The 26,125-nt window shown below is 47.9% G+C and overlaps 2 protein-coding genes across 2 annotated transcripts in view; one reads left to right on the top strand and one right to left on the bottom strand.

The window, feature by feature from the left end:
- Positions 1–463: 463 nt before the first annotated feature.
- Positions 464–4,066, top strand: LOC142581797 (uncharacterized). Its single transcript, XM_075691251.1, has 4 exons — positions 464–678; positions 2,910–3,043; positions 3,324–3,462; positions 3,871–4,066. Exons 1-4 carry the CDS (start codon positions 654–656, stop codon positions 3,945–3,947), a joined length of 375 nt encoding a protein of 124 aa, XP_075547366.1. The 5' UTR covers positions 464–653; the 3' UTR covers positions 3,948–4,066.
- Positions 4,067–12,733: 8,667 nt separating this feature from the next.
- The window catches only part of LOC142581796 (uncharacterized), a 37,092-nt gene continuing 23,700 nt past the window's right edge, over positions 12,734–26,125 (bottom strand). Inside the window, exons 4-7 of the mRNA XM_075691250.1 lie at positions 23,548–23,633; positions 20,351–20,458; positions 19,474–19,527; positions 12,734–13,022 (exon numbers count right to left, since the gene is read on the bottom strand). Of these exons, the coding sequence (XP_075547365.1) occupies positions 12,744–13,022; positions 19,474–19,527; positions 20,351–20,458; positions 23,548–23,633 (527 nt within the window). The 3' untranslated portion in view covers positions 12,734–12,743. The remainder of the gene's footprint in view (positions 13,023–19,473; positions 19,528–20,350; positions 20,459–23,547; positions 23,634–26,125) is intronic.

Raw genomic sequence — 26,125 nt, 5'->3', positions numbered from 1 at the left:
ATATATATATATATATATATATATATATATAGTTAGAGCGCCCGCTAGTCTCGTAGCGAAACAATGATCAAGAACGGTGATGACGTAAGTTCAACTAAAACGAGACATTTCGAGGTTTTCCGGTGCCTGTCATGCTTTAAAAAGTTGAGTTCCTTTCGGTGCTCACAATGGCTGTCTCCTTGAATGCGTTGAATGCAGGTATTACATGCGAACGGCCTTTGCGAGGAAGGTGACATTGTGTTTGGAGCTCATGGAAGCTCGGTGCAATGGACCAAACAAGGTTACTGTCTGACACCTTGGTTAAAATAGATACGCCGCAACGCCAAAAAAAAAAAGAAGAGAACGCGAGCATCTAAGGTAGTGACGTCCTGTCACGTGCTGGGACGCCGAATGCGCAATATAGAGGCGGTCGAGAGTGTTGTGTGGTTCGTGCACGTATCTCAACCTAAAGGGATAAAGCGACTTGCCAGCAGCGCCTGCTGATCTCGATTAATGTCGCGGGCGCCCGCTTGCCAAGTGATAATTGGGTTTCGCCCGCTGACTTCGCGAGGAAGTAAACCGACCAAGGCGCGTTCTCTCTGCCTGCATATAAAAACGTCGCGTGTGGGTGCTCCGACGCAGAGTACAGCTATACTCTGCTCCGCAGAGCTGCGATGGAGAACGGACGAGCCCTGAGAGGTGAGCATATTCTCGTTCTTCATGTTCTAAGGAGATGTCTACGCTGCAAGTAAACTTTCGTACCACTGTAGTTCTGGAGTTCGCTAGCACCCATTACGATTTGAGCTATGTAAGGGTACACCCAAGAGAAAAAAATAATTTCTTCTGTAATAGTAAATTACCGTTCTACTGTAATAAAGAAGCCGCTCTCAATGCTTGGGGTGGCTGAGTAAGCCAAGAAAGGCGCAATAAGGAAAAGGCTACAGTGGCGGCGCCGCCTTAAATTCCCGCAACAGTTCGCCGTGTTACTAGTTGTTCATCGGCAAAAACTGATTAATTTGTATCCGAAATGGCCAGATACTGAACTCGGCAAGTTGAGAGAACTTTTAATGCCCCACGACAGCCTTAACACAAAAATACTTTAAACTTCATGACGTCACACTCGTGTACCGGTAGGATCGTTTCGACGCAAAATTTTAAAAAAATGCGAATTTAGCCTGCATTTTCTGTTTTAGTAATCAGCATCTTGCCAGAAAATTATTAAAAACGATGTTTTAAGATACTTCATCATTCTACATAGGTTTAGCTCTTTCTTTTCGTCCAGTATCCTTTTCAGTAGTCTGCCCCGTCCTTGATCGCAACCACCCCGCGCTCAACTTGTCCCACGCCTAGATGTGCCGCAGTCGTCGTAAGCTTGCAAACGCAACGTGCCTACCGCACGCTGTGCGTCACGAGGTGTCAGATGCTCTTATCGCATCCAGACGGCCAATGTCCTCGTGGCGCAACCAGTCGTCACCGAACAGGAGGGGGGAGTTGAAACAGGTCGGTGCACCTTGCTTGTGTTTTTCCTTGCTGTCGCGCACGCACGCACACGAGAGACGCAGGGACGTGCGAAGCACTGTGCCCACGTAAACACTTTCATTTAGACTCGTTTCTCTCTAAAAACACCAAACTGTCTGTAGGGAGCTCTCGCGGTCTTGTCCCCGTTTCTACCCTGGCGACGTTTGCTTGATAAGGCTTCCTCGTCGCATTTGCGGTGTCAAACAACGCCACAGGCACTCGTGACAACGGTACGACTCACACGAGAGGCACCTTTTCACATTTCAGGTGTCCAAGAAAGCAATACTGCCACTGCCAGTTAAGACGGCAACTGTGTATAGATTTGAACACCAGAAAACGAAGGGACGCCATGTCACCGCCCATCCACACCGGGTGCTCATTTTTTCACCAAATAAAGCGCGTGTGTCACCTCCCGCCGGGTTAATTATCTGTGCCTTGCAGCTCGTGCAAAAGTTGCTCTTTCTATTTCTCTCACAGACGTATACACTATCCAAACGCCTAAATATACGTCGATGTTATTGTTCTTCGTGCACAAGGACGTCTCGTATCTCACGTACCTTGCGACAAATAAGGTAAGTATATTGTAAGTGTGAAAATTGCGCACAACGAGCAGCGGCGCTCAACCTGAACGGAAGAAGGGAAAGTTACGCGCCACGGCAAGTTGCAACTCCTTATCGTGATAGGGAGAATCGGCAATGCCTCAGGGAATGACGCAATGTTTGGGTCTGAAAGAAGTTGCCGTATTCAGGTGAAATTGGCGCCCTACATAAGTCTCGGGCAAGTTCTTCATTTACATCTCAGAGGCCCCAGTTATGAGGCTTTCAATTCAACTCAGTTTTATTGGTGAACATTAAATACACACAGTCGCAGTATTATGGAGGAGGACGACCCAAAGTAGAAACTGTACGCGAGGCCTCCTAAAAGAGGGATGTGGGATTTCTTAATTTCAGGGTCGACTCGATGGCATTCTTGAAACGATGTCGACCGTAATCGAGCGCGGTGTCAGTGAGCAGGTCGTTCCAGTCAGCACATTTGTGGATTCATGCAGGAAGTCCACGAACATGCTAGGAGACTGGAATGACCTCCCGCATGACGTAGGATTGCATTCATGTTTAAAAGTTTCTTTTCTACGTTTCTTTTTTCCTTGAGACAGCCCTTCACGAAAAAGAAATGTTTGTGGATTCGCTATAGCGTAAACGGAAGCTGACACGTCTACAGGCGGAACAGCAATCACGCTGGCTGCAGCATTTCTGTTGCACTCACGACAGTGCACACGTGTGCACGCAGAGGCCGATCCCAGAGCCTCACTACCCAAGGCTTTTACTCTGTCACGAGTTCTCACTTGTAGACATTTTCATGGTGGTTCTCGTGTGCCCGGGTACAGCTTCCCAGAAATCACGTTGTTCCTCCAGGTTGGCTGCGTCTAGACGTTCCAATGAAGCTTTGCTGCTGCCTAGCCCTTCTAGGAATGACACAGGGACAGTTCTTTTCGAAGACAACCAACACTATACCTCGTATGGGCAGAAGGGCTTTTGACTACCCCCCGGTGAGTGACGTTCATTATGACGCGGCGTTGGCCGCTTGGTGTACAACGTAAGAAATTTAAAATAGTAAGGTCTTAAAAGGGGCGTTGAAGACACGCGCGATGTGCCAGATGGTAAATAAATATATTTCTTATTTTTATTTACTTATAACAAATAGCCTGCTGTTAACGAACAAATAGATCGCCATATTTTTCTACCGCTAACGCTATGCTTCTACTTTTAACACGTCTGTACGGGCATGTCCTACGCCTGGCGTTGACATCTCCGACGTGCGATTCGCAGTTGGAAGAACAGAGGTTGGGCCGCGTTCTCGGCCTCCTGAGGGCAGACCCGTCGCGTCAGTCGGTGGCAATGGCCGACCTGGGATATCTACTGGGAGCGGATGGCGTGCAGTACGGAGCCTGGCAAAGACCGACCAATGGTACATAACGTTGCCCTAAGCGCCATAAATATAGCGCATGTGAGAAAACTGGACTTTGAACGCAGCTGCCCCGCGCGTGTATTTGCACTGGCGTGTGCCTGCTTTTTAACGCACCTGTGCGTGTGTGCGTGCGCAAACATCAATGATAAACTTGTCGTGACGAACAACTTTTGCGAGCAACTCCAACTCGTTAGTATCATGCTTTACGAAACATTGATTGATTGATTGATTGATTGATTGATTGATTGATTGATTGATTGATTGATTGATTGATTGATTGATTGATTGATTGATTGATTGATTGATTGATTGATTGATTGATTGATTGATTGATTGATCTCGGATGCGCTTGTCTGCTTGCCGCCCTGACCGATTGTCTGGGCGCTTGGAAATTTGCATGCTTCGCAGCAGGTTGCCATGGAAGCCAGTGCCGAGTTCAGGGAGCTGCGCTGCTACGGACCTTGCAAGACGTCGACAATGTGTAATGATGACCTCTGAAGAAGCGGTTCCTCTTCATCGTGGCAAATAAGCGATTATTGTTGAAAATTAATAAAACACACAGACGCCTATGTTGGAGGTAGTGAAAACTTCATGCATTGTGAAATGCCACGTACGCGCAGAAGCTGAGCTCACATGAGCTAGCAGTTTCGCAGGAAAACTCGCGTATGCCTCGGGCTCCCATTCACGCAAATCGGTATGGGGTTCAGCCACTACGTGTAAGATATGGCACCTGAGGCACGCGATATTTGGCTGCAAGCGCCAGTTTCTCCGTCATTCATACTGCCATTTTTACACCTTATAGACACTTAAACTAACCAGCGACATCATCCCATCACTTTTATGTAATGTGTCAGTGAAGTCGGTAATCTCGCATGTCTCGAAGAACGACGGTGCATCTCTTGAGACGAAAGCAGCTGCGGTGAGAAGGCTACTCAGTGAGGAGGCAGCTCAATTTCCTCGTGTCCGAATCGCCTCACGGTGGACAATGCGCCTCGCCCTGGCTCCAAAAATACAGCTTATGACATCGCAAGAACAGGTCTGCTTCTCTGGACACATGACAGCTCAAATGTAGGTGCCCTTACGTTCGCTAGCGTGACGCGCGAGCTATACTATGACATTCCGTTAAGAGACAACCGACGAAAAAGAAATGAAACAGAATAAAGAATATTACTGCTCAAATATACTATTTACAGCAAAATTTGACTGATGTAGTACGTATTGTAGCATGTATTGAGCAACAGAAGCTGGATAAGAAACTTTTCATTGTAATCTACAATATTCTCATTTACAATTTTTCCCTGAATGTAATAAGGAAGAAGTTAAATTAACTGAGAATAACGAATTATGTAGTTAGGCAAACTACAAAAAATAGTCTGACCTGCTCAAGGCGACGATAAACAACGGTACCTTGGTTCTGTCCAGCCAAGCGGCTCTTGCATATATATATATATATTACTACGATATCATCGAGCGATGCTAAAGGGACGAGCCGCCGCAAGGGCTACGACGAAGTGGGTCTGTGCCCTTGGCGCGAGCGAGTGTCGGCCTGGTGATCTGTCTCCAGTGTAAATAGCCTGTATATAGCCTCTTTAATCTGTGTCTTTCCACACGTAACATTCTGGTGGAGGTCGGCGATCCCCGTCCTCACCACGGAACTCCGGAGTGGTCGGTACATCGAGCTTGTCACCATGCCTCCCGGTGACGAGACCGCCTCTGCAACGGCTTCGGCTTGTCCGACTGCTCCAATCATCACGGTTGCCCAACATCGGGACCCTAATGTGTTCTCTGGCCTGAAGGGTGAGGACGTTGACGAATGGATCAAGCTCTATGAACACGCCAGTGCTAATAACAGGTGGGACCCAACGATCATGCTCGCCAATGTCATCTTTTTATCTAGGCCGCACCCCACGCGTGTGGCACCAAACGCATGACGACGAGATATACAGTTGGGACAGTTTCAAAGAAAAACTCAGGGAACTGTTCGGCGACCCCATTGGGCGCAAGGCTGCCGCGAGAAAGGCTCTTGTGTCTCGTGTTAAGACATCTACAGAGCCGTACGTTTCATACATCCTCGACGTCTTGGCGCTCTGCCGCAAAGCTGACGATACTATGTCTGAAGCAGATAAAGTGTCGCATGTGCTAAAAGGCATCGCCGACGATGCTTTCAATTTGCTTGTTTTCGGCCACGTCTCGACTATCGACGCCATCATCAAAGAATGCCGTCGCCTTGAACAAGCTAAGAGCCGCCGTATCACACATCACATCACGCGGCTACCCAACACTGCTGCTACGTCGACATGTGAGGGTCCACCGCGTCAGACCACCCCCTGTGACGACGTAACTCGTATTGTTCGCCGCGAGCTCGAGGCTGCCTGTTTGCCAGCTTTCTCCACGACGCCTCCCGATCCAACAGCAACCACGATTGCGCTGATTCAGGCCGTCGTCACACAGGAATTTGAGAACATGGGTCTCAACTCCATGTGTTCATCGTCTACACCCACAGTTCCCCAGTTCTCTAGCAGCCCTCCTCGTCCCCGGCAGTCCTTTTCTGCCACATCTCGCCGCAACCCGGCCGAATGGCGTACCCCTGATGACAGGCCGATCTGCTTTCACTGCTGTCGCATCGGCCACGTCGCTCATCACTGCCGCAACCGATGGCCACCTCCTCCTCGGACATACACCGCCGCTCATTCCCGCCCCTTTGGACCTTCTGTTCCCTATGCCACCCGCCATGAACCCATTGCCGCTGATGCTCCTGCCCCGAACCTTCGCTACAGCCGCTCGCCCTCACCTCGACGCCATCAGTCTCGTTCGCCGCTACCCCGTCGCTTCTCTTCGCCGCCTATCGCCTCCCGGATCCAGCCGGAAAGCTAGGCACTACAGCTCCTGGATGTGAAGCTGCGTTGTCCACCCTGCCCTCAAATCCGCTCCTCACGTTACCTACGAACCAAAACCTTATTAACGTTGACGTTCATGGCTATCCTGTCAAGGCACTCATCGATGCAGGAGCACGTCTTTCTATTATGAGTGCTGCCTTCCGACGACGACTGAACAAGCTCCTCACCCCAGCGTCGACACGCGTCGTCTGCGTTGCAGATGGCGGTACTGTGCCTATCATCGGCATGTGTACGGCACGTGTTAGCATCGCCGGCCGCCACACTCCTGTCCTCTTCACCGTGATTGCTCATTGCCCCGACGACCTCATTCTCGGCCTCGATTTTCTCTCCGCACATTCTACTCTTATTGACTGCTCTGCTAGTACCCTTCGCCTTGAGTTGCCGATCCTCGCAGAACCTTCTGACGCACCCCAGTACCGCCTACGCCCCACCGGCTTTATTCGGCTGCCGCCAAAGTCAATAGCCTATATTGAACTCTTGTCTTCCCCACCAGTCCCTGATGGCGAGTACCTCGTTACTCCTCTGCCCAACATTCCACTACAGTTTGACGTTACCGTGCCTCTCAGTATACTTACTATTACTGCAAACCGCACTCGCATGCCTGTCTTTAGCTTTGGATTGGCAAAGCAAATTCTACCGCAAGGCATTTGCCTTGCCACCGTTGGTTGTCTCGGCAACCATCACGTGGCAACCTTATCGACCGATGCTTCTTGCGAACTTTATCAAGTATTATCGTCCTACAGAGATATTTTCGACTTCGACGATCGCCCGTTAGGCCAGACGCTCGCGGTCAAGCATCGGATTCTTACTGGCGATGCTACTCCCATTCACCGACGACCGTATCGAGTTTCTGCGTCGGAACGCCGAGTAATTCAAAGTGAAGTCAACAAAATGCTGGACAAAAACATCATTGAGCCGTCTTTGAGTCCTTGGGCGTCACCTGTAGTGTTGGTTAAGAAGAAGGATGGCTCGTGGCGCTTCTGTGTAGACTACCGTCTTCTGAATAGCATTACTAAGAAGGACGTCCAGCCGCTCCCACGTATAGACGACGCCCTTGACTGCCTCCACGGTTCCAGCTATTTCTCTTCCATTGATCTTCGTTCTGGATACTGGCAGATTGCTGTTGACGATATGGACAGAGAAAAAACTGCGTTCACCACACCTGATGGCCTATAACAAGTTAAAGTAATGCCGTTTGGATTATTCAACGCCCCTGCCACCTTTGAGCGTATGATGGACTCCTTGCTCCGTGGTTTCAAATGGTCCACATGTCTCTGCTACCTCGACGACGCCATCGTCTTCTCGCTCACGTTCGACACTCACGTTGAGCGTCTAACAGCTATACTTGATGTATTTCGAAAGGCGAAGCTGCAACTGAACTCGTCGAAATGTCGTTTCGGCCGCCGCCAAATTACTGTTCTGGGCCACCTCGTTGACGCTTCCGGAGTACAGCCTGATCCCGACAAAACTCGTGCTGTCCAAGACTTTCCGTTTCCGAAGACAGCCGCAGACGTTCAAAGTTTTGTCAGGCTATGCTATGCGACTTAACAACACCGTGACGGCGCTTTTGCCGCCGGGGGGGTAGTTTTACGATATCATCCAGCGATGCTCAAGGGACGAGCCGCCGCGAGGACGACGACGAAGTGGGTCTGTGCCCTTGGCACGAGCGAGTGTTGGCCTGGCGATCTGTCTCCAGTGTAAATAGCCTGTATATAGCCTCTTTAATCTGTGTTTTTCCACACGTAACAATATATATATATATATATATATATATATATATATATATATATATATATATATATATATATATATATATATATATATATATATAGATATATATATATATATATATATATATATATATATATATATATATAATTTTGGCACAAGTTACGTGGCACACATGGTATGTAATCAGCATTGCTGAAGTGTACCAGGAATTTGTTTACACATTTTGGTAAAATTTCATAGCGCAACTTTTCCAGTGGGCGAGTTTGCGCTCCCGCGGCCGCCATCATCGGCAAGCTCCTGCTTCAATACCGCGGCAGCACCATCCGCATCAAGTGGTTCCCGGCGCACGCCGGCGAGTGTGCATTCTGACCGAACCACAACGAGACGGCTGTTACGAACGGCCAGCTGCAGCGCAAGTTCTGCCGGCCAGTTGCAACAGTGGCCGCAACTTTCCTGGAGCGCCGCCGCCAACCTCTAGCCATGGCGTCACTAAGTCGACTTTGTGTCAGGAACAATACGCGCGTCCTCCACTCTCCGTCGCTTCAGCTAGGATGCGTTTGACGAAGCAGGCTTTGTGCTGAAACCGCCACCGTTACGCTCTAGCCTCGTCGCCGTTGTGACTGAATGAGTTCGGCGGGCCAACTATTGTTACCGAACTCTCCAACGCGGACCTGATCTGCTATGAATGGGGGAGTTGCCGCGGGAACGTCGTCGGACACCCCTTCCCACGCGCCGACCAAGACGCAAGACAAAGGCTACCCGGACGCACTGCGCGGGTCGGCTCCGAGTTCTACGAAGCCCCTCTGACGTCGGCTCCGGACCATGCACCTGTGTGTGTGTGTGCGTGCGTGTGTGCGTGTGTGCGTGTGTGCGTGTGTGCGTGTGTGTGTGTGTGTGTGTGTGTGTGTGTGTGTGTGTGTGTGTGCGTGCGTGCGTGCGTGTGTGCGTGTGTGCGTGCGTGCGTGCGTGTGTGTGTGTGTGTGTGTGTGTGTGTGTGTGCGTGCGTGCGTGCGTGCGTGCGTGCGTGCGTGCGTGCGTGCGTGCGTGCGTGCGTGCGTGCGTGCGTGCGTGCGTGCGTGCGTGCGTGCGTGTGTGTGTGTGTGTGTGTGTGTGTGTGTGTGTGTGTGTGTGTGTGTGTGTGTGTGTGTGTGTGTGTGTGTGTGTGTGTGTGTGTGTGTGTGTGTGTGTGTGTGTGTGTGTGTGTGTGTGTGTGTAAGCCGTCCCGGGGAGAAGCGGCGTGTTTACGATAAGTGGACGAACGTTTCCGCCACCTTGGAATCGGGGAAGGACCGAGTGTTTATGAACGGCTGTTGTGCGGATGCTCGATACACTTTCTTAAGCAGTCATGTTAGACTGATGTACTTTCTCAAGCAGTCATGTTAGACTGATATAAATACTGTAAATAAACCCATATTCCTCGTTCTCGATGAGAAGCAGTCCTTCCCTTCATCAACGTCCTCAGCGTGGATAAGTTGGACGACGGCGTGGGCCAGCTACTTACTAATTCATGCCCGACTCCAATCTTGACAACGGATCACGAGCGATGGGATTGAACCCCCAATCATAGCACGGCCGATTCGGCGACGCGAGCGCTTACCCTCCGCGCTCCCGGGAGTGACCGTTCCGTGCGGTGGTTCGAAACCAAGGACCGAGTGACCAGTTATGGTGAAGTTACCAAGTGTTACCGCTTAGCTCGACGAACAATGCCGCCTCCCCACTCGGTGCTCATCGGGAGAAGGCCGTCATCCTAAGGCACATGCAGACCGGGTCACTCCTCGCCCCGGCAGTACTACACGTGCTTCACCCAGAACTCTATCCAAGTGGTACGTGCGGTGTTTGTGCAGTGGTTCCGGTGGACCAATGGCATAACATGTGGGACTGTGCCATATTCCCGACCGAAGCTACCTCCGGGACATACCCGCCCGAACTTCAAAGTGCAGTGCAGTCTATTCATAAGGACGCTCAACTATGGGCCATCCATCAGGCCCGGTGTCGACCTTAGATCGACGCGTGGCCAACGGCACGACGCGTTAAACCGTCGGTTCCCGCCATTTTTAAAACGTTATTTCTATCCTATCCTATCCTATCATAGAAGGTTTGGAAAGGTCAACTTTATGAAAAGTATAGTTTCATAATAAGTGCTATATGTATGGTGCAGGTGTCCCTAATGGTTCTTGCTCAGTTTCGCTTTCAGTGAAGTGCCTCGATGAGGGGATGCTTTTAACAGCTTCTACCTATAAACATTGCTGGTACTTCAGTGTTGTGCGCCTCTGCTCTGCCTTATATGCGGCGAATCTACGCTGTTGGCTAAAAGCGACTAAAAACGATAAAGTTCGAACATCTTCGCTCGGGATTTCGAGGCTGCAGAAACCCTTCTGCACACATAGCATAATGATATTGCCTATGGTGCCGTCGACTGTCGTACAGTGAAGTCGAAATAATGTTGCTCAAGAAGCACAGGTTTCTAAAGCAGAGCACTCTGCATCCGAAAGCAAGATTGTATCTGCGGGCCTCCCGCTGAACAACGCATCAATGCACGTGGCAAGCTCTTGTGGGTGGCATCAATGTTCTTAAGTTTTCGGGCTTGACCATGAGGACAAAACGCCGCCCAACTCCACGATAGCTAAGAGAACTTCTTTCGCTTTCGTTTTGGACTGCGCTGCTGCAAAGAGCTTTAGAAGTGTTAGTATTTGACCCACTGACATTAAGGCAGGGGCATTTCAGTGCCCCAGGCGTCGTTGCTGCCACCGGTGGCTCAAGCACGGAACATTGATTCAAAGTGTGTGTAAGTGTGTGTGTGCGTGTGCGTGTGCGTGCGTGCGTGCGTGCGTGCGTGCGTGCGTGCGTGCGTGCGTGCGTGCGTGCGTGCGTGCGCGCGCGCGTATTACGTCTCTGCATGCATGTATCACAGCCTCCAAAGCTGTCTTCTCCGCAATAAAAATATGTATGAGGAGAAGCCCACTTATTATTGCGATAGCATTTCTGTGGACACTCCGGGCACGTTCTTGCCGTCGCCGTGATGTTCCGTATAAAGTCCAAGGGCGATGACCGTCGCCACGCACTGAGTGCTGTATGTGCGAATGAAAGCGCGCCAGTGGAGTCGACGATCGCGGCCCAATCTGGCGTGCGCAAGGAAGGAAAACTGGGAAGAAACGCGCCTTCTTCCGTCGCGTGAAATGTCGGAAAGGGAGACAGGGAGGGGGCGGCGTTGTTCTCCGGCAACAACTGTGTATTTGTGTCCGCGCGCAAGGGGAACCGACGATAGCGACTCAATTTCGTGCGCGCAAGTGAACAAAGTGGGGAGGCAGCAGGGTAGGGATGGGCCGGGCGGCCTCCCTATCTTGAAAGCGATCTGCAGACGGCTCATACCTTTGTGCGGCAGACGGCTCATACCTTTGTGCGTGTGTTCTTGCCACTCAGTTTCGGTTGAAGCGATAAACAGCACGAAGGTCACTTCACTCGCTGCAGCCGCCGCGCTGCCTGACGCCAGCGTTTTGACAGCGAGTGTCCGTGGTCATCGAGTGTGATGTATTCATGTCTGCCTGTGCGCGCGGACACCATGGTTGTTAGTTTAGTTAGTAAACGAATGTTTCCAAGTTTATACGGCCGATAAAGCTACTATCCTTACTTCATATAGCTGTATACTAATTTACTATCGCAATAGGTCATTTGTAGATACTCAGATTATTTTTTGCACTCCGCCTAATTAGATAAATCAGTCTTAATTCTTTAAGCAACTTTTCAAATATTATAATTAGGTGAAAAGTGCTATTGAAAGAATGGTCGAGCAACGTGAAAAATTTCCGATACAGCTTTCTATTGCTGAATTCGTGTTACGTAAGGGGTTTTCCAAGTGTGAAAGAAGCCCGCGAATACGCGCAAAGCGCCTCGAGCGGCCAGTCGCGCGGCAATATTGCGTGCATTTGTGGGCTTCTTTCACACTCGGAAGAACACTCTTATGTAACACGTATTGAGCAACAAAAAGCTGTATCGGAAGTATTCCACGTTGCTCTACAATATTCTAATTGACACTTTTCATAAAATTATAATATTTGAGAATTTGATTATTTATTAAAACTAGTTATATAATTCGTTTTATATTATAAATCTGAAAAATAATCTGAGTATCTCCAAGTGACGGCGAACAACATTACCTTGGTTCTGTCCAGCCACGTGACATTTGCATATTTTTAATGTTTGGCTCAAGTTACGTGGGACGCCCTGTATAGTGTCCGTTACGCCACGTTGGATAAATATTATTTCGACTGTGTTACAATTACCTTAGTCCCTCACACCATCATAAGCATGACCAAAGTGGGCTCTCAAAGCCTGTTAGAACTGACATTTGCATATATAGTCCTCATGAGCGCTAGCCGGTCGGACTGAGCAAGCGTCGTGCTGGACTGGGTCATCCGGCTCGAACGACGTGGGTCGACAAAGCGCGATTCGCTTCTCAAGGTGACTGAAAGCGTGCGCTTGCCATTCGCATCCAGAAACAAGGAGCCTAAGGTAGCGTTGCCACGCCGTTTTCTCGCCTCTACGTAGTTCGCCGCTGAGTTACCGGACGCGTAAATGCTGACGCAGTAAATGCCGAGAGCACCAAAACCGAGGGAAGCAGCGCGACTGACGTCTTTTATGTTTGGTCTTGCGGCCTCATTGCGGAGGACTCTTCTTGATAGCGGAGGACTCCTCGCCGCTGTTCGGGCCGGGCTCTCGCTTGGTGCTGTCGGTCGCGTTGCGGCTCTCGGTCGTCCTGTGCGCGGTCTTCGTCTCGGTCGACTCCTCATCGCCCTCCTTGACTCCCGTCTGGCCTGGAGTGGGTCCCGGCTCGACCAGGGCCATGTTGCTGGGCATCATCTCGCCGTGCGCATGTATGCGCACGCTGGGACGCACCAGCGAGCTGTAGTGGAACACGCGACGGGTGAAGAAGCCCTGCGCACAGCGAACGGTTCCGAGAAGGAACGGAGGAGAGAAGCCGCGCCAACGCGTAGAATATGAAGGGTTCGCCCTTTCTTCTTGTAGCCAGCTTACATTGAGAACCAATTTGAAAGAGGCGAGCTAAAGCTAAGGAAGAACTAATGTGAAAGAGGCAATGAAATGCACACGATGACATGACCTGACGCACGATGACACACGATGACGCACGATGACATGACAGCGCGCATAGCAACAGCTGCGTAGAATCTGGTCATTTGAAAGAAGACCACGTGGTAACTCCGCAGCCATCACAGAAAAAAAAATGGCGCGTTCAGCGAAGAACGCAATATGTAAGGTGTTTTATTTTTGTTTTGTATTTTTTTTTAGCTGTACCAAGTTCTTAAAGTTGCCTGTGGCAGATAGCACGATTTCAACCCTTGAGATAATTTGCGTGATGGAGAGGTCGTACTTCTACGAGAGATCAAAAGGCTTATTTGAACAATTAATATAATTAAACTAATTCACTCTTTAATTAATTACTTTACGGCGCGCATCTAAATCCACGAATTTTAGTGATTATTGTGGTTCGCGCATCATAGCCGTAGTCGCTTTTGCGGAATTAAATCCTACACACCAACCAGCAAACCAAATTGTAGCGATTGAGCATGCAAGGCATGTCGACTTGCAAAAAATTCGGACAATGGCACCGGTTTCGAGGTATGCGCCGTCAAAATTGAGGTAAAAATCGACTATTGTTCCACTTACTTCATTACGAACACGCTGTTTTATGCATTTAAGTACACAAGTAGCTTGAACGCCAGTGCATTTTATCGGACACCTTGAAAATGAATATCTCGAAAGTGGCATAGTCCTAAAAATTGCTTCCAAGTGAATAGGCCTTGCGAACTCACCGGCTACAACTCGTGAAATTAAGTATGCGCCCTAAAGTGATTAATAAGATATGTTAATTAGCTCAGTTATTGCATTAGGTATTAGGTTTTTCGTAGATGTAATAGCCGCTTCATTGAGTAATTTAGCTCGAGGGTTGGAATTGTGCTCCCTGCCAGAGGCAACGTTTATAATTTTGGTGCGGCTAAATAATAAGCACCTGGTATAGCAGCGAAGAATCGTCTAGCATTCCTTTGTGATAACATTTTAACGCAGAAACGGTTTTTCTCGAGGTCACCCGCACTCTTCCATTTCACAGAAGTTATGCCATCGCCCGGCATGGCGCAACACCGCGCACACATGACGAGCTGGCGCATAGGTACTATACCGCTACAGATGCGGCTGCCACCGGCTCTACGGAGCGCCTGGCGCGAGCATTCAATAACGAAAATAATAGCAAATTCAGGAACGCACTTTAAATGTTTCTTAGACAACTCCTAGTCCACACTAGAACGCGTTCTTAAATTCATTATTATTTTCTTTATTAAATGTTCGAGCAAGCCGCCCCTGTTCTCTACGGAATTACACTACGACACAGCAAACGCGGCCTTGATATCCTCACTGCACCAAATATCCAAATACACGAAGTCAAGAGCGTCATTCCTTTAAAAAACCAAAATATTTTTTTTTAAGTTGTCCCAGTTTTAAAGTGGATAGCTTTCTTTGGCGCTTTCATCCGGGTTCGGGATTGCGACCTCCGCTAAGATCACCGAACTCCGACTAGCTCTTTGAGATTGCTCGTGCTGACACGCGAGAGCTCTGTGGCGTCTGAAGGTTTTGAGACTGCGTCGCGTTTCTCCACCGCCTGGGCTCACGGTTCCGGGCCGTGTATGTCAACGAAATCCGCCGCGCGTCTCCTGTCGAACCAATGTATCATGGGCGACACACGCTTCAATGCAACATAAATGCAAACCTATTTGGGAGTACTTTCAGTGTTTCTACGGCACTCAGCGACCATGGCATCGGCGGTAACCTAGTTTGGTTCAAAACTCAAATAGTCCTCGATTTTAAATGTGTTAGCATTTTTATGTCGACTCTCTGACGAAAACAGTCGCTGAGGCGTGACTTGTGACGCTCAGAAGCCAAGGGTCTTGTCCACTGGGCTAAGCATCCGTGGTTGCAAAAGGCGAATATATCTGAACCAGATGAATTTGCTGTACCGAGTTATCTATGTTGTAGCGCAACACAGACAGATAAGCAGTCAATGAGTTTATAAGGGTGATAAGGAGTGATGAGGGGTTTTATGGTTTTTATCGTGGTTGATAATGGTTCGACGTGGTTGGATAACGTGTTAAAGAGCGTCAAGGGCTTCTAATGGTCGGGGCAATTCTGATAAGGTTGATAAGAACCGATAAGTGTTGATAAGGGTGGGATCAAGTCGGACTTTTACATCTATTTGTCTTATCTCCCCCCCCCCCTTGTGTAATGCCTTCGGGCCTTCAAGGTGATAATAAATGAAATGAAATAAGGCTGATAAGGACGATAAGGGCTGATAAGGGTCGGATTGAGTCCGATAAAGTTGATAACAACAGATGAAGTTTAATAATAGTCGTATCAAGCCTGATAGGGCTAATAAGGACAGATAAGGGTTGATAATGGTCTATAAGGGTTGTATCGAGTCCGATCAGGTTGATAACGACCTATAAGGGTTGATAATGGTTTATACTAGTCGGATCAAGAGTGAAAAAAGATTACAAAGGGAATAAAGCATGCATTTAATGAACCGTCTACTGCTTCCTCAAACGCGGTAAACAGCATACTTCGCGTCATATGCTTGGAGATGAGCAAGTGGCACAATGCTTACGCATACTTAGGTAACTCCACTGGAGTTACTGCAAATTTTTTTTAAATGCTTAAATCCAACAAGCTAACCGTCCGTCCGTTGCGTAAGACGACCGCTTTCAAGATAGCGCCCGCAGCAGCGAGCGAATTCACATTCGTCCTGCCTCTCGCTTCAACGCCAACGAAGCGGAACACAGCGGTCACGGAGCTGTCAGCACACGCCGCACTCAGCCACTTTCGCAGATTGCTTTCAAGATACGGGCCCGGGTGTCTCTCTTCAACGCTAAGTAAGGGGCGAGAACACAGCGCGCGAAGCTATCAGCAGTCGACACTCTTTGTCGGCATTGCAGATGGCTTTCGAGGCACTGTCCGCGCGGCGGTGCCGCCGGCCGGACACGTTCGTTCTCGGGTCAGAATGTTTCGAAGCGGATGGATAAGGCGCTAAAGAGCGATAGCGATTATAATGATGAGAACGTCATCAGTCCACCTGGCTGAGCCACCTGCGGTACTTTGCTTGCGTCGTCAATGCTCCTCGCGGTGCCGTCCGCACCAGTTCGTGTCGCCGCAGCGCTGTCGTTTGTACTCGCCGGATCACGTTTCATAACATCGATGTATGCGTAACAACAATGCTTACGCATAATTAGACAACTCCCAGAGGATTTCCTGCGTGATTTCTTTTTTTCAGGCCAGCACCAGTTATGCCAACAAAACTCAGAATTTGTCCTCTTAAATGGACTGCAAGATCCGCGTAAGGTTATGTGCTGCATGAACCTGAGTGCGAAGACGCCAATATGAGTGTAATCCAGTGCACCTAGAGCGCGTTTTGAAACCATCGCGGAGCAAACATGCTTTTTTAATTATTATTCAGAACAGTTTGACTGCGTGTACATGTGCACAAGAACGTGTCACCCACAGAGTGAAGTAGCATGATAGTGAATAAAGTTGAGAGCGGGGAGAGTTGGGAATGGTTCGAGCAGGAGTAAAAAGCACGGGGAGGGGAACACGCAAAGCAGCTTGTGCTACTCCCTTTTCCTTCGGCGGCATCCCTGCCGAGCAGTTTGATTATCCGCTCATCTGCAACGTGCGCGCTCTTTCCCACATGGCTATGGCGCCCGAACACACGCGCTGGAGCTTCCACTCGAAAGTACCCTGCAGGGCGCATTCAGGCTAAGGCAGCGCACGAGTTTTCAAAGCGCCGCCTCGTACGTCGTGAGCTGATTTCCATCGGGCAGTCGTGCACCACTGCTTCCAGTTGTTAGATGTTAAATTGAACTATAACCTGGAGACATGAGGCTAAACACAATCCTTACATTAACTGGCTGGTGCTTTTATTCCCACAACGTTCAAACATTTTTTTTTTTGCTTTTACCCCTACTTTGCTGTTGTGCAAATTTTGCCCTAATATCGCACCACTCACTAAAGCGCTTCGTTCATCCCTGCTTTCACCAGACAAAATGAAGATCACCGTCGTATGCTCGCCTCGCCATCCAGAAAACGAGCTCCTGCTGAAAAAATGTGGACAAGTAAAAGACTGCAGAAACCAGGCAGGAGCCATGCTGGCAAAGATGCAGTTCGGAAAGTTATAATAATATAATAATTATTATTTATTTCTGCCTCAAGAAAGACAGACAGGGGAGCTGCAGAAAAAGCTCTCATAAACACCTTGACTCGGCCGCAGCTCCGAAATACAACGCAGTGACTCAGCCGCAGCTCAAATAAAAAGCACAAGTTGCATTTTTTTTACGTGAAATTTGGGTGACGATCAAGCAAACATGCCAATTCGAGGGGAGGAAGGAGTGAGTTCAGTTTCCTTCATTTTTCACCTTAGAAAAAAAGGAAGTCTATTCGCATAACCTAACTTAGCCAAACTAAACCTAATCTAAGCTAACCTAAGCCCAATTATGGGAACTTAGAGGATTTACTTAAAGGCGTTAGGACAACCCTCGTTGCTCCACCGACGAGGGTTGTCCCCCCTGAGATTTCAGTGCACACCTCTGCGACAGTTCTCGCCATTTCTTTTTCTTAGTGCTCAAACCGATGACACACGAAGGGCTTCATGCAAAAAGACAATAAGTAAACTAAACACGGAGTACAACTAGCGATGGCAAGAAAGCTTTTTCATGATTAGACACATCGGATACACACACGACACATAAGAAGCATCAGACAAGACGTTTCATAAACCACTGCAAACACTAAGAATAACTTGAGCAACTAAACTGGTTGCTTTCCACTGCTACTTGTTTTCTTAGATTGGTGCATGGCGCATATCTGCACTTCAATCCCTTAGAAAAAGGCAGTGAAGTAGATCTTCAGTTACATCAGCCGTGCAGAGTATTATCATTTCAGCTAGCTCATTTTTTTTTTTTTTGCAAGACATGCTGCGTCATGTCGTGCCCCCGTCGTGCCTCATGAAAAATTCACCATGCAAGATTTTACAGGGTGTGATTTACGGTTAATGTAACATGTGCCACATTTTTTACAGACAGAAAATTATTAAGACCTACTAAGTTCGTGACAAACAAAACGACAACATTATTCTGCCACACGATACGCCTTAAGTATCGCTACAGCAAGCAAAAGGTATACACGATCAACAAATGCTTGCGCAGGAGCTTCTCCAGCAATTAGGTACTGCCAAGCAAGCATCTCAGTTATTTTCAGGACTGGATAAACCACAAAAGGCAGTTGTGGTACTTCCTAGTGCGACAACAAATTTTAGGTAAATGCGACTGAAAGTCTAAAAAGACTTTTGGGTGCCCGAGATGCGTTCAGAGGTCTTCGTAACAGCAATGTGATGTTGTGCGTAAAATTAAGATTGCTTTTAGCAGTTACCCTCTTAAAGATAATTTTATGTAGGTTTCTGCAACGTTTGATTAGCGACAGCAGCTGGCTGTCGTCTGTAGAGGGGATGTCCCAGCTAACTTTAGCAAGAATTTCAAAAATATATGAATGCCATGTAGCTGAACAGAACCGAGGTAATCTTGTTTGCTATCGCTGGGAGATACTCAATTTTTTTCATTCGGTCTAATTAGATAATTAGTCTTGGCTAATTAATAAACTTCGTGAATATTATCATCACATTAAAAGTTTCAATGAGAAAATTGTAGAGCAACATGAAAAATTCGCGATGCAGCTTTCTGTTGCTTAATACGTGTTGCATAAAAGTGTTTTTCCGAGCGCGGAAGAAGCCCGCGGATGCACACAAAGTGCCTCGAGCGGCCAGTTGCGCGGCAATTTTGCGTGCGTTTGCGGGCTTCTTTCACGCTCGGAAAAACACCATTATGTAGCACGTATTGAGCAACAGATAGCTGTATCGGGAGTTTTTAATGTCGTCCTACAATTTTCTCGTTTACACTTTTCATCTAACTATAACATTCTAGAAGTTGAATAATTAAATCTAATTATCTAATTAGGCGAAAAAATAATAATTTGAGCAACTTCAAGCGACGGCAAACAGCGTTACCTTGGTTCTGTCCAGCTACGTGGCATTCGCATATTTTTAAGCTTTGGGTAAAGTTAGCTGGGACACCCTGTATAGTGTATATAATGAGGGTGTGAGAGAAAAAAAGATTATTCGAACAGTCACGTAAACAGTTTACCGTGCACAACAAATTTTTCACCGAAGAAATCAGCAAGAGTTGTTGTTGTTTTTTTTATCCGAAATAATGGTGTAACCGTTGCATCGTTAAATCATTAAAGGTTCAACGTAAAGAAATGTCATTTCTTTGTTTACCTGAACAAGAAGTGTCAGTCCCAGGCCCGACAGGAAGGACATTATGAGGGTGAACTGCAAAACGGTAGATGATCATTGAAACGGCGAAAACATTGCTTACAGAAGATACGACCACCTAGAATGCCGGGTACAGCGTCTGTCAGCAGTGTTGTTGCACGCAGTGCCGAGATTTCAGAACAGGTCGCGAGAAAAAAGCGAGAAGTGTCTCCAATTAGAGAAATGCAAAGTCCTATAGAAAAAAAAAAGTTGTGTGCGGTGCAGTAATGGCACCGAAAGGTCGCCTCTATACGCTTACTCAAGCAACGACAAACGGAGCGCCAAGAAACATATTCAACCGGTTAATCATGCAGATAAAACCGTTCTTTCATTAGAACGCCCGCCGACTTCAATGCGGGAGCGTTTTGTCCGTAGCAACAACCAGCATTGAAAGGACATCGGTTAGCGAGAAAATTAGTTTTCGCGTTCAGAATGCAGGGCGTTAGTGCAACACGGTGTTCGATTGAAACTCGCGAGCTCTCATAACGGCTACGTTATACGCAACCATGAGCAGTTTTCAAATCCTCTTAAATTATCGATCATGGGTGAAACTACAGGCCAGACGGTTTCGTGCTGATATTTTAAGTATAAGACTTCATGCAAGACCCACGCTGACGGCATCGAAGGTCATACAGACTTATAACAACGCTTATTCGGCAAAACTCGTAATCCTCTTATCGCGAAAGGTGAATCGCTGGCTGACGCCGCGTATTGCTTAAGCTTTTGAACTTCACAGTCTTTTTTACGATAACGACACGTGCATGAAATACACCTAAACGCAGAAGTGATGATCTTCGACTTCGTCAGATCACACAAAGCGCGAGGATGAAGATATACTAACATTTTCGCTGGTGCCTTTCCATAATCCCACCCCCACGATGGTAAGGACTTCCAGGAAAATGCGAAACGAGTTCCACCATATGAAGGTCAACATGCCCAGCCGGCAGTTCTGCATGGCAGGGAGAAAAAAAACGGGCATGTTATAGCTCAAACAAGCATATGAAATCCGTCAATTTCGCGCTGAGCATTCGTTGCACGCCAGTTACGAAGGCTCTTGAAATGCTGGAAAAAAAATCTGGAAAAGAAAACTACATTCTGCGCCTGTGCTGTAAAATTCAGAACGCGCGATCCTTAACGTCTTCTTGTGCTTCTTCATGGGATAACAACTAACAACTACGCTTCAGAACAAACTAAGGACCGCTGAACGAGCCATGGAACAAAAAATGTTAGGCTTCATAATGCAAAAAAAAAAGGGTGAGGCGTGCAGACACGGACACAAGAGAAGTAGACAACACGAACGGCGTTCGTGTTGTTCACTTCTCTTGTGTCCGTGTCTGCACACCTTACCCTTTTTTTTTTTTTTTGCATTATGAATCCTTACCAACTAGCTCAACTTTCTGTCGTTCAAATGTTAGGCGTAACGTTAAGAGAGGGGAAAGTGGCAACATGTGTATTTAAGCGTAATCATGCATTTATATTGTCATGCATCTTTCTTTATTGCGTATTTTCATTTTTTCAGAAGAATAAGAAGACAGCTGTGTGGGTTAAGAAGCATACGGGGGTAGCCGATATTCCAGTTCATATTATAAGAGCAAGAAATGGGAGCTGGGCTGGCCATGTAACGCGTAGGGCAGATAGCCCGTGGTCTGATAGAGTTACACAATGGGTGCCAGGAGAAGCGAAGCGCAATCAGGGAGGGCATACAATTAGGTGCTGCGGTGAAGCTGGAAATTTATGCATAAGATGGGGGGGGGGGGGGGTGCCAGCTGGAGCTAGGAGTGATTCGAAATCACTGAGAGAGGCCTTCATCCTGCAGCGGGACATAAATAGGATGATGAGATAATGATGATGATGCGATGATGATGATGATGCGATGATGAAATCTCTAAAAAAACGCGTTCTGGTGCGCTGTCATGCTATCAGTCGTAGATCGTGTAAGTGATAGATCATGACGCCTTACTTATCAGCGGCATTTGTCATTAAAAAAGGGTTTTCCTCCTTGCTCATGATGGTGCACTATAGTACTCTGGAAGCCTTTTGTGTCACAACGGATAAGAAACAAAACCGTCATGTGATTGGCCGCACTATATCGGTCTGTGTCTATACTAGGGCGGCAGTGGAAGGAGGAGGGCTTATCTGAGATTGTACAGTAAGCGTTCTGTCTTAAAGGGACACTGAAGGTTAATATTAAGTCAACGTGAACTGTTGAAATACCATCCCAGAAATCTCTAAACGCTTGTTTCCTGCGAAGAATAGACTTATTTCAAGAGAAAATGCGTTCTGAAGCGTCCGCGTACCTCTAGCGCAGTTCAAATCGCCCGCGCACCGACCGAGGAGTGGTGACGTCATGGTCTCATAGTGACGTTGCGCCGCGCGAAAGCGGAACTATATGGTGGCTAGCAGAAGGGAAAGCGCGCGACGATAAGCTGGTTCTTTATTTTATGAAGCCAACTCCACACGACTTCAGTAAGTCGGCGTTGAACTCGTCATCCTCTGGACGAAATGGCAGCGAGCACACTATGCGATTTTTCGGCTCTTTGCTAAAACGATGTGGCAGAGGTACGACACTTAACCACTTCGAAAGGAGAGGTTCACTCGTTGGCACATAGTGATAAGTAACGTTGGATTCGCCGCTGCAACTGCCCTTGGCCAGGTTCCGCGGACCGTTCGCGCATCCCACGAAATCACATGGACGTGGCATTCTCGCTGCTTGTTCCAAATGCAAGTTTCGCGAGCCAGCAGAAGCAGCGTAGAACGACGCGATAACGAAACAACTGAAACTCCAAAGCGCGCGCGGCGCAGAGTCGAGCGTGCACAGTCGAGCGAAGACGAAACCTTTCGACCACCCATACTACTGAAGGGTAACGTAAAAATGTTATTTTTTTCTTAGAATCGAACAGAAGCAGACAAGCAGCATTTTCTTCCGTGTTATAACGTAATGAAATGATCTTTTTATTACGAGTAGTTGAGTACTAGTGACATAAATTATGAGGAGTGCCTTCGCCATCAGTCTAGTACCGGTATGTCGCTGGGGGGTCGCAAATCGAGTCATGCATTTACCTCCCTTTCTCGGTTACTAAAGCTCTGTTCGCGATTATATTGATGCCTTAGACGCTCTACAGCATTGCTTTATCACTTTAACTTGACTTCATAGTAATCTTTAGTGTCCCTTTAAATATGCACCCGCAGGCACCCATTAGACCATTACCGCAGGCTCACTACCCCCAACGCTAATTGAGAAGAGCGACATAACAAATATGTAATAACAGCGTCAACTTATGTTGGTCTTATTTCTAATCACGAACCCTTTGTAATATCACTTTTTTGCCAGTGCCCGCGGTGTCGGGTCTTAGGGTCTTTGCGTTTATTTTATTTGTGCGCAGCTGGTCTACAGCGCACGCGCGTCTCAATTAGCGATGCCTTTTCTGATGCTATTTCTTTGAGCGCTTTTCGCTTTTCGTGAGTAGTCAGAGAGCACTCCACCCGTGTTATCATTGGGAATAGCCGGTCGTGAACGGTGGATGATAAAAGTGGCACAGAATTGAGCAGAAGGCATCGCTACGAAATCGCCGCCCATACCGGCCATGACTTAAGTTGCAATGACTCCCTCAGCCATGAGAGGAATTGTCCGGGAACAAGTTATTTTCATAAAGGAAAGGTGGTCTCAGTGTATCAAATTTCGCACTTTTCAGATCGTAGTACTTCTGTAGATGGGATATGCTTGGGCTTGAAATCAAGTTCATCCATACCAGTTAACTTCTGTAAGATGAGTGCTTTCTTCTAATGTCCCTTGCATAACCAATCCTCTGCAAGGACGTCACAGAACATGAGGCGTGCCGGAAACGATACGACCTTCTTTTCCTCTTTTGCTATGGCCTTGTATTTTTAACAACCAAATGTGGAACAAGAAACTTTTCCAGCTACAAGGTCACTCGCCTGTTTCATTGTGGAGAAAAGGTAACGTAGTCACCTGAAACAAAAGCTGCAAACTAAAGTATTACGAAACATTAATGTACTACAACAAACAGTTCTACTCACATCTTCGATGCCGATGATGAGAAATAAGTCAGCAAATATTGTTATGTAATAAAGGACAAAGCGTGATCCCCCTGCGATGTGAAGCTCTGAAACGAGATTCGTCGAAATGGTTGAGACACGTAGTACTGAGGCAGAGTCAACTCGAACGCAAGCATCAAAAGCTATCTCAAATGTACATAGCGATTTGCGCCGTTCGGATGTTCGCCAATTATATGTAACGCCATTTTTTTTATTCGTTCTTAGGTTTACATCAGTCAACGGAGCCCGAGAAGCGGCATCGAGAGAGACCACCCACAACTCCGTGAGTCAATTTCTCACGTGTTTGCTTCTCCCGAAAGTAGCAAAGCGGCGCCCACCGAGCCTGGCCTACTGAGGTTTGCCAAGCTTCTTTCCCCGAGGCCACGCGCCTCGTGCCCGTGCTCGAGCTTCGGGATGGGGCTTCGTACCTTGCCATCTACGTGCCCGTCTTCGCCGCGTTGGGAGGGCGGAGCAAACGCATTCAGTTACCGAAGCAGCTGCACATGGAGGGGACAAGCAGGCGAGGGAAGAAATGAATGGGGAAACAGCCTTCGACACAAACAGTGGACGAACGATCGAGACTCAGAACATATGGTGGTAGGTAGGGAGGTGGACAAAACCGCAAAGAAGGAAAGCCCCATGGAGCGGTCGCAGGCAAGACAAGCAATGAACAACATGGAAGCCAAGCAGAAAAGCGCAAAGCGCAAGTCTCAAGGAAACGTGCAATCGATGCAGCCAACAAAAAAAAGAAACGTACAGGCCGCCACCACTGCCGGCAGAAGGCCGAAAAGTCAGCTATCCACCTCAGCCCGGACTGCAACTTTCAAGGTGGTCAACAGTAGTTCATCATCAGTAGACCAACAGTTCATCTTGCTTGCCTTAGCTAAGGCAAGCAAGATGACCCCCCCCCCCCCCCCCCCGAAGCATTTCGAATAAAAGTTACAACAGAAGTGCACCGGAGCCAAAATTTCAACATGGCGAACACTTCGGACTACAACGTCGCTTTCGAAATCCTGCCAAACATTACAACCATTCAATTGGACGGAAATGGCTACAGCCTGACCACATACATCAAAACCCTGGCAGAAGGGTAAATAGGAGTCACACACAGCCTAATACCAGGAATGACAGCGGAACAACTGATGATATCCTCAGCGTCAGAAGGCTGAGAAGATCGACTTCAGCCATCACTTACTTTCACGGCCCTCATGTTGCATTCTACGTAAAAGTAAAGTGAGCCCAAATCAGATGCCGACCATACCGGAAGACAGTACAGTACTACAAAACCTGCGGAGACCTGGGACACAGGCAGGTTGTCTGTCCGCAACCAAAACCCGATTTCTGTTACAAGTTCTGTCAAGTCAACCAACCAGCTGAGCATCAGTGCAATCCCATATGCTAGATGTGCAACCTCCCTCACGAAACTGCGGGAAAATAACTGCAAGAAAAGGATAGAGGTGGCTCCACCTCCCCTATATGTAAGGAATCAACAATTCAAACAACAGCAGGAGTCACAGCTGTCTTGGTTCATCAACTCAGTCTCAGACTTCGCACACACTCTCTCGGGCACGGGCACTGCGGGTAGCAGCATCGTCAGCAAATCGAGAGGAAGGCCCATACCGAGGGGAAGATCACGCTCCCGATCGAGATCAAGGCCGAGATCATAGAAAACAGTGAGCTACGAAGAAGCTGCAAGTTACGGCTCCACCTTATCTTCTCGGGGACCCACAAAACAAATGCCAGGAGAACACGAAGTCGAGAAGCTCCGCAAAGAAATTGAAGAACTAAAACGTGCCAACCATGAGTTAGTCAGAAGATGCAAGGACCAGCAAACCTACACCAAGCAACTTGAAAACAAGAAAAAACAACTAGAACAGGAAGCCAAGCTGCAAGCGGCCCTCGAATCTATCCTGCAGCAGCAGCAACAACAGGCCATTGAGACCCTCATGGCAATGGTCAACCTACTCAAGGCTACCATAAATGGGCTCATCGCCCATGTCAACAAGACTTTCGCCGAAAGGGGGTACGGACAGCAGCTTTAGAGAAAATGCCTGAGCAAAGCAAAAAGAAGCCATATCAGCCAAAGAAGCACGCATGAGCGAAACCATGGAAGGCCAAGATGGATAGCAAACCTAAGGATACGATACAACAAAAGCAAACAAGAATAATGATATAGTAATGTAATTGTAGATCCATCCGAACCAATAGACAGAACCTGTTACAACTAACTACACAAGAGAATACGGACGTCATAGCCCTGCAAGAAACCCAAACAGACAAAATCGAAATCAGGGAATACGAAACTTAAATAGCGGAATGGAGGACCCGCACAGCCGTCCTTACACAAAACCTACTAGTCATACGACCGTATCAGATTAACAATCAGGTCGGATACACCTTCGTGGAGATACTTTCCGCCAAGAAAACAGACCAGAATCGTTTTCTACTCAACGTTTGCAGACCCCGAGGGAATCTCTCACCAGCTTCGATGCACTCGTGAGAGAAGTGAAAATGTATACGAGAGGGCACAAGCTCGTGGTGTTGGGGGTGTTTGGGATCG

Source organism: Dermacentor variabilis, chromosome 5 (assembly GCF_050947875.1).
Source record: "Dermacentor variabilis isolate Ectoservices chromosome 5, ASM5094787v1, whole genome shotgun sequence".
Lineage (NCBI taxonomy): Eukaryota > Metazoa > Arthropoda > Arachnida > Ixodida > Ixodidae > Dermacentor > Dermacentor variabilis.
Note: the sequence above shows the minus strand (reverse complement) of the source record. Positions and strands in the feature narration are given on the sequence as shown.

What these genes read in the sequence shown, in the direction of transcription:
- LOC142581797 (XM_075691251.1), top strand. Translation starts at nt 654, where the DNA reads ATGGAGAACGGACGAGCCCTGAGAG. An exon ending in GAACGGACGAGCCCTGAGAG is followed by an intron (nt 679 to 2,909) that starts GTGAGCATATTC and finishes TTGTTCCTCCAG; the next exon opens with GTTGGCTGCGTCTAGACGTT. An exon ending in CTGGCAAAGACCGACCAATG is followed by an intron (nt 3,463 to 3,870) that starts GTACATAACGTT and finishes CATGCTTCGCAG; the next exon opens with CAGGTTGCCATGGAAGCCAG.